Genomic DNA, 7,646 nt, shown 5'->3' on the forward strand with positions numbered 1-7,646 from the left:
GAGTAAAAACAAAGCCAGAGAAAGTCACAATTTTCTATCAACTTGCAAAACCAAACAGTGTCAAAGCACAAACCTGAGGAAAGATTTAAAAGGACAAATAAATGTTTGGTTGATGAAAAAGTGACAATAAACAAGTGTCTCAGTCTAAGGTGATGAGGTGAAGAGCAATTTGTCAGAGTGTTCCCTCACACTGCTTGGAAAAGTCTGAGTTGGATGTTTTACTTTTTCTCAGAACTGTGTCTTATTTAATCTTAGTGTTTTTTCTTTTATTGTAATGAATTTGATGTGTTTGTGATGTTCCTCTTTAGTCAGTGTAGAATGCTGTTGTAGGATGTTTTTGGGACTGAGGCTTTGTTGAATCGTTTATTTCCTCATTTACTGCAGCAGTCTTGGGTTTGTAACTTGATGTCTGGCTGCTGCACTTCTTTCAGTGTTGTTTCCTTCTTTACCTCGTGGTTTGAAAGAATTAATAACAAGGTCATAGTGTAAATTATTTTTGTGTTGTTGTTGTGAGCTTCATTGTAGTTCGTGGTTCCACCTGTAAAGGTGAGGATATAAAACCGTCCTGCTTGGGTTCACATGAGTGTTTAAACCCATTTTGCTGCTGCAGCTGCACTTGTGTGTTTCTGATGTAATTTTACTAGTTAGTTTTACTGTGATTAACTGTTCAAAATGTCCCCATGAGCCATCGCAACACAACAAAACACTCTTGTTTTGACACACGGATATAAAAGAGATTTACATTCTGTGAATCATGTACTTTCCCTTCTTTGAATATTCAAAGTCTGTCTGTGAGGCGACATTCAAACATCTGTGTTTGTGAGAATGCATCATTTCATCGAGACCAGTTTTCAAAAGACCATCAAGAAGAGACGTCACATTCAAAGACCAAAGGAAAAAGGTATTTCCAAGTTTTAGCTCACTGTCTTTATACTTTATAAAAGAAAAACTTTTATACTTTTGCTCTTAAGATAAATAATTATTTTTTTATGTTATATTAAAAATAATCACTGAATATTTTTGCAAGATGTTTCATTTATCTATATTACTATTAACTTTTAATTAACTATTAAATTATTTTGACTTCAAAGAAGCAAAACAGAAAGTCTAAAGTAATTCATAATACCTTTTAACTTAAGTGGAAATACCTACAGTTTTATCTGTACAAATGTAGTTCAATGTTGATTGTTATTGTGAAAACAACATGAATCTAATAATCATTAGATGAAGAGTTTATTCCAGGCCTCCTCTCCTCTCGGCTGCTGTGAGATGTGGAAGAAGTTCAGCTCCTTGGTTTCTGTCTGCTCTGTTTCCTGTTTGACTTCAGTTTCCCTGCTCTCCCAGCATTGTTTCTCTGTACAGTGGAGGGAGAGCTACAGGTTTGAAACCATCAACATGAAGTGTTTAAATGTGTCCTTCATCCAACAGAGACAAAGTGTTGGAGTCAAATAACTCCAGCTGACAGCAAAGATGCAGTGGAGTCTGATTCTGCTCTTTCTGATGGGTAAGTTCATCTAAAGCACAACTACAGTCATTATTTACAGTTACAGGACAGATTCATGTGGAGTCAGAGGAGATCTGACTCAGCTTCATATCACAGTTTAGGTGTAAGAAAAACACATACAGTAGAATACACTCATCAGTAAACAATATTTTGCTTTGGTACAACTATTATGATTTAATAATACATTACATACATTTTCTCTGTTTCCAGGTCAGTGTTGTTTCATCACATGTCTCTATGAGTATCACTATGTTGGAGAGAATAAAACCTGGTCTGAAGCTCAGCAGTACTGCAGAGAGAAATACACTGACCTGGCCACAGTGTCCAACATGACAGACATGAAGAGGATCCTGAATAAATCAGCAGGAAATATGAATGAAGCTTGGATTGGTCTGTATGATCAAACAGATGGTAACAGGACGTGGCACTGGTCTCTGCCTGGGGTGGAGTTCAAGGAAAGTGAGACAAACTGGAGCCAAGGAGAACCAACTGATAAAGGAACAGGAACAGGAACTACTGAGAACTGTGGGATGATCAAGAAAGACCTCACATGGGGAGATTACTCTTGTCCACCAATCAGATCCTTCCTCTGCTATGATGGTGAGTCGTCAGAAAACTCTGCAATTAATTAAAACAGTCACATTTTTTGGTATAAAGTCAAAAATACTGGAAAAAAAAAACAAACTACCACTGCCATTTTTATTTGTTCCTGCTGATGTTGCTGCACCTAGTTTTATGTTCAGCAAAAAACAAACAAATGAACAAAATAAAAAAAACAACAAACAAACAAAAAAACTATGAAACAGTGACGTAAGTTTGCCTGTTTTAAAATATTTATTTCAAGTGGACATTCAAGAGCAAAATCAGGAAGTCTAACACTGTTATTTTTATTTGTTGTTCCTGATGTCACTGCTGGCTGCTATTTTTTTAATTAAGATAAAAGACAAACTGGGATGACTTTATCTGTTTACTCCATAGAAAAAAATACAACACAGAAATTCCATCTAATTAATGATAAAATGAGCTGGCTGAAGGCTCAGAATTACTGCAGAGAGCATCACACAGACCTGATCAGTGGACTGAACCAACTACAGGATAAACAACTACAGGATGAACTTAGTTCTGTAGATGATTCATTCATATATATCGGTCTGTTCAGAGACACCTGGAGGTGGTCAGATGGAAGCAGTTTCTCTTTCAGACACTGGAATCTACAGTTTAACAATACTAAATACAACAGTGGTCAATGTGCCATGACTGTGTTTGATGATGGAGGCAGATGGAGGAATGGAAACTGTACTGACAGAAAACCTTTTATCTGTTATGACGGTGAGTTTTGTTAAAATTTCTCCACATTTAACTGCAGATCAAAGAAGGCAACAAAAAAACAACAACCAAACTTTAATGTTTTATACTGTTTATGTGTGTGGAAAATATTTATTTGTTTTCTTTCAGTGGTGAGTAAATCAAATAAATTCGTATAAATCTAATAGATTTTACATTCACACTTATTTCTTACCACAGTTACTGTATACGCTCTTTAAATATAAAATATGTTGAAAAGTGAAGATATTCAATTGAGGCTAAATGTAACAATAATTATGTCAGTAATCAACAACTGGTAGGAGACCTGAGACAGATCCAGATCTTGGTGGAGGAATTATGTGTCCTCTTTGCCCTGGGAACACCTTCGGACCCACCAGGTGGAGCTGGAGAGGGTCACTGGGAAGAGAGATGTCTCGGTTTCCCTCCTGGACCTGTTGCCTCTGCAACCTGACCACAGAAAAGTGGCAGAAATTGGATAGATGGATGTGGATAAATACTACTACTACTACTACTACTACTACTACTACTACTAATAATAATAATAATAATAATAATAATAATAATAATAATAATAATAATTTATATATTTCTTGTTTGCTCAGAAAAATTATAGCCCCTGAGCAAATTTTGTATGTGACCCTTCTTTTAGATCTTTTAAAAATCTTTTTTGCCACAAGTTCACATTAATGGTTTGATGCTTTTCTGTTTCATCTACATCCATGACAGATAAAGTGATCCTGATCAAAGAGAATAAAACCTGGGAGGAGGCCTTATACTACTGCAGAGTTCACCACCATGACCTGGTCTCCATCACCAACCTTGATGAGCAGAGATGGGTCCAGGAGGAAGCCATGAAGGCCTCGACTCCTTTTGTTTGGATGGGACTGCATTACACCTGTGCTCTGGACTTCTGGTTCTGGGTCAGTAGTGAGGAGGTCAGCTATAAGAACTGGGTCTCAGATGGACAGATGGACGACTGTGACATGTCTGGAGCCATGGAGACAGGAGGACAACACAAGTGGTTCAAAAAAAATCATGACGAAAAGTTTAATTTCATCTGTTCTAAACATTAAAACAGATGAAAAAATGTCTCAACATTTGATTTTTTTTCTTCTTTCAGTGTCTGGGAAATATAAAAGTTGAACTCCTATTGAAATTCAGTTATTGTAGCAAACTAATGTAACTGTAGCACACCTTATAATAGAGGTTTAAGGTTTATTTTATTTTTATTGTTATGTAACATTTATGTTCTTAAAGTTCCAAAAAGTCCTTAAAAACATATGAACTCTTCCCCTTCTTAACTTTACTTTTTTTGATCTGATGATAGTTTCAGTCTGTAAAATCCTATCTGTATTGTGAGTTCTGTATGAACATATTATTGAACTCAGTGTTGTAGAATAAACTTTCAAACCATACAATGTGCTCCCTTTTTTTCTTGACTCATCACCAACAACTTGAGCATTTAGATAAATACAGTTATGGAAAACATAATAAATCCACCCTTTCTAATTCTCAGATTTTATGTATCAGCACTTAATAAACATGATCTGGTCTTTTCCGGGTTCTAAAATTATCTTTAAATTAAGTTTATTTTTTTATCAGATCTTAGCAGCAAAAAATAAACTGAATAATAATAATAATAATAATAATAAAAAATTACAAACAAATCAAAACACACATATATAAATTAACACAACAAAGATAAAACCGACACTGAAAGTTTGGAAACAATAGTTTGATCTTAGAATTACTTGTTAAATGAAGAAAACTATCTATTATTGTTTTGTGCTTAGTTTTATTATTTGTGTTATCGTTCTTGTACAGCACTTTGGTGCAGTTTTATACCTGTTTTTAAAGTGCTATATAAATAAATTTGACATTGATCTATAAATTAGTCAGATAATTCAATGTTTTAACAAGATAGTGTTTTAGAGCAGGCAGGTGTGAGTGTGTGTTTGTGTGTGTGTGTGTGTGTGTATGTGGGGGGGGGGGGTCACTTTTTAGGGCTACTTAACATATGTATCAATAATAATACATATAATAATATTATTTGTTATTTTCTTTCTTTAGAATTTGTGAAATGCGCAATAACTTCCCCCAGTGCAGTCAGACAGAGAAGCAGACTGCGGAGCCCAGGATTTGTTGGATTTGGTCCAGATTCCAGGACAGTTGTTGGGCAATAAACCGGTAAGTGAGTGAAATTATAAGATATGCATCAGACGAAACAGAGGAGCAGTTTGAGCAGAAAGGGGCTGAAACACGACACACACACACACAAACACACAGACTCTGAGTGAAGTTACCTCCCCAACTTCTTCAAATCATACGAAATTGGTGTCAAACGTTTGTGCTACGGAGGCAGCTTTGCAAGTGGGTAACCTTCAGTCACAAGCTGCAAAAGAAAAGCAGAGGAACAGAGAAATTTTACCGCAGTTGATTGCTATCACTCTTTATCTGGCAAGATAAGGCATGTCATTTAGGAGAGATGATGAGACTTCAGGAATCCAAAAATGAATTCAGTTTCTTAGAACTTCAGCAGGTATGACAGTATCATAAATTGCATCATAATGAGATAAAAGAAAAGCAGGAAAGTCACAAAAGACCACTCGTGTCACTATTGTCAAAAAGAACACAAAATGACATAGTTAAAGGTTTAGCTAAAGCAATAAGATCCAAACATAAATAAAAGATAGAGAATTGTATTACATACTTATAGACAAAACAAACGAATATAGTCCTTCACACGGAACAGGTGTCATCTGAGGTCAGATATGTGCACAACAAGCAATCAAGGAGTGCTTTTTTAGGTGTGCCTTATCCACTTCACAAGCAGAGAAGCTCTTGAAAATCTGTTTCTGAAAGTACTGAAGGAAAATAACTGAAAAATAGATAAAATCATTGGACAGGAATACGATGGAGCTGCTAACATGAGGGGAAGGGACTTCAGTCAAGGATTCTCTGACCAAATCCCAAGGGTTTGTACGTACATTTTCAAACACACCGCCTTAATTTGATGTTAGTTCAAAGTGCCAAATCAAATATTTGTCCCAATCAATCATTTTTAAATTTCCTTGAAAAACCTTTCACATTTATTGCAAACTCATAAAAAAGGCACACAGCATTCACTGAAATGCAAAATAAGAATGCAACCCCATCAGTGTCTCGTTGAGCTGCAGAAGCTGTCTGACACTCGATGGGTCTGCAAAGAAACTGCTCTCAAGTCTCTCAGGAAGGTTCTTCCAGCTGTCATGACGTTCTTGGAGGAAATGACCCAGTCAAGTCCCCCAGACCCCTCAGCAGATGATGCAGCAATCCTTCCGAAGAACGTTAATTTTGAATTCTTCTTACCTCTGGAAATTACTTGTCCCATCTTTCAAGTAACTGCTGTTGTTTCAGATGCATTGCAGAAGAAGGACACAGACCTGGCTGCAGCCTACAAAATTGTGGATAGGGTTTTGCAGAGGCTGGCCCACTGCAGATCAGAAGAACAATTTGAGGAAATGTATAGGAAAGCCACAGAGAAGGCTGCATCTGTGGGCCTGGAGCCCCCTAAAGAAATCCCTGGACAGGCAAGAAAGAAGAAAGTGCCAGCAGAGTTTTATACTGTTGGTACAACAGCTATTGAAAGCAGGATTTCCATTAATTGCAGGAGTTCTACTGTCCTAAAGTATATTATGATTTTGTAGGCTCCATGAAACAAGAGCTCCAGAAAAGCTTTAAGGGAAGAGATAATGCTACAAAGGAAATTTTAAATGCCCTCCTCTGCCTTACTGTCTCAGATAATTGGACAAACTTAGCAGTTCCCCCCAAATACTTCAAGCTCTAAAGAAGCTCTGCCAGTTTTACAACATTGTTGATCAAGAAAACGTGCAGAGAGAGCTGAAGGTTTTTCACAGCTCATATATGGACTTTTCATCATTCAGTGTGTCATCATTGCTTTCTGTCATCAAAGAAAACAATGCTGATCTGTTTTTTTCCAACATGACTGGACCAAATAAAACATACGGCACCCTTCCAGTGTCTACAGTGACTGCACAGCATTGATTTTCTAAATTAAAGCTAGTGAAGACAAAACTCTGCAGCCTGTGCAAGAAAGATCGGTTGTCAGACCTTTCATCGGCAATCGAGAAGGATGCGCCAATCAATCTGTCAGGTTTGTGGAGAGGGAAGTGGAGGATTTGGACCCAAATGCAAGCAGACACAGGAGGAACTCAAATGAAAACTAATTTATTCAAAAGAACGAAAACAAAGGGCTGACTTGGCAGCAAAAAAACTAAATAACAACAACAAAAAAAACTTACTAGAGCGGAGAAGAAAAGAAGGAAAACACGAGGAAACCAGACAGTGCATCTTAGCAACAATGAACCAGTGAGAATGTTCTTCTTCTTCTTTTCATTTAATGGCGGATCACAAGTAACCGACGCCACCTACTGTACATGAGTGTGTAACTTATGTGTTCAGCCTTTGCTATATATTTAAAAAAAACAAAAAACAACCTAAATTCTGAAGTGAGAATGTGAAGCAGAGGAACAGGCTTTAAAGACAGGGGGTGATTGGTAAGTGGACACAGGTGACTGATTACAAAACTAGCGACAGGTGCAGATGGGTGTGGCTGGTTGACAAGTACTGAGCTGAGGACAGGTGAATAATGACAGGGGGCACAGAGAGCAAAACTACACAAGAACTTAGAATATCCATCCATCCATTCTCTTCCGCTTATCCAGGGTCGGGTTGCGGGGGCAGCAGCCTAAGCAGGGAGACCCAGACTTCCTTCTCCCCAGCCACTTGGGCCAGCTCCTCCGGGGGAATCCCAAGG

The 7,646-nt window shown here is 37.4% G+C and overlaps 1 protein-coding gene across 2 annotated transcripts; it reads left to right on the top strand.

Moving 5' to 3' along the window:
* Nucleotides 1–778: 778 nt before the first annotated feature.
* Nucleotides 779–4,252, top strand: LOC108247785 (secretory phospholipase A2 receptor-like). 2 transcript variants are annotated; one of them, XM_025010571.2, is made up of 5 exons: nucleotides 779–901; nucleotides 1,429–1,504; nucleotides 1,715–2,104; nucleotides 2,483–2,833; nucleotides 3,557–4,252. In XM_025010571.2, exons 2-5 carry the CDS (start codon nucleotides 1,471–1,473, stop codon nucleotides 3,901–3,903), a joined length of 1,122 nt encoding a protein of 373 aa, XP_024866339.1. In that variant the 5' UTR covers nucleotides 779–901; nucleotides 1,429–1,470; the 3' UTR covers nucleotides 3,904–4,252. The 2 variants fall into 2 exon arrangements, with proteins under 2 accessions (XP_024866339.1, XP_024866341.1); XM_025010573.2 differs by lacking the exon at nucleotides 2,483–2,833.
* The last annotated feature ends 3,394 nt before the right edge of the window (nucleotides 4,253–7,646 follow it).

Source organism: Kryptolebias marmoratus, linkage group LG7, assembly GCF_001649575.2.
Source record: "Kryptolebias marmoratus isolate JLee-2015 linkage group LG7, ASM164957v2, whole genome shotgun sequence".
Classification (NCBI taxonomy): Eukaryota; Metazoa; Chordata; class Actinopteri; order Cyprinodontiformes; family Rivulidae; genus Kryptolebias; species Kryptolebias marmoratus.

Bases quoted from the DNA above. Each gene is read 5' to 3' on its own strand.
- LOC108247785 (XM_025010571.2), top strand. From the start codon at position 1,471: ATGCAGTGGAGTCTGATTCTGCTCTTTCTGATGG. The intron at 1,505-1,714 runs GTAAGTTCATCT...CTCTGTTTCCAG, and splicing joins GATTCTGCTCTTTCTGATGG to GTCAGTGTTGTTTCATCACA. The intron at 2,834-3,556 runs GTGAGTTTTGTT...CATCCATGACAG, and splicing joins ACCTTTTATCTGTTATGACG to ATAAAGTGATCCTGATCAAA.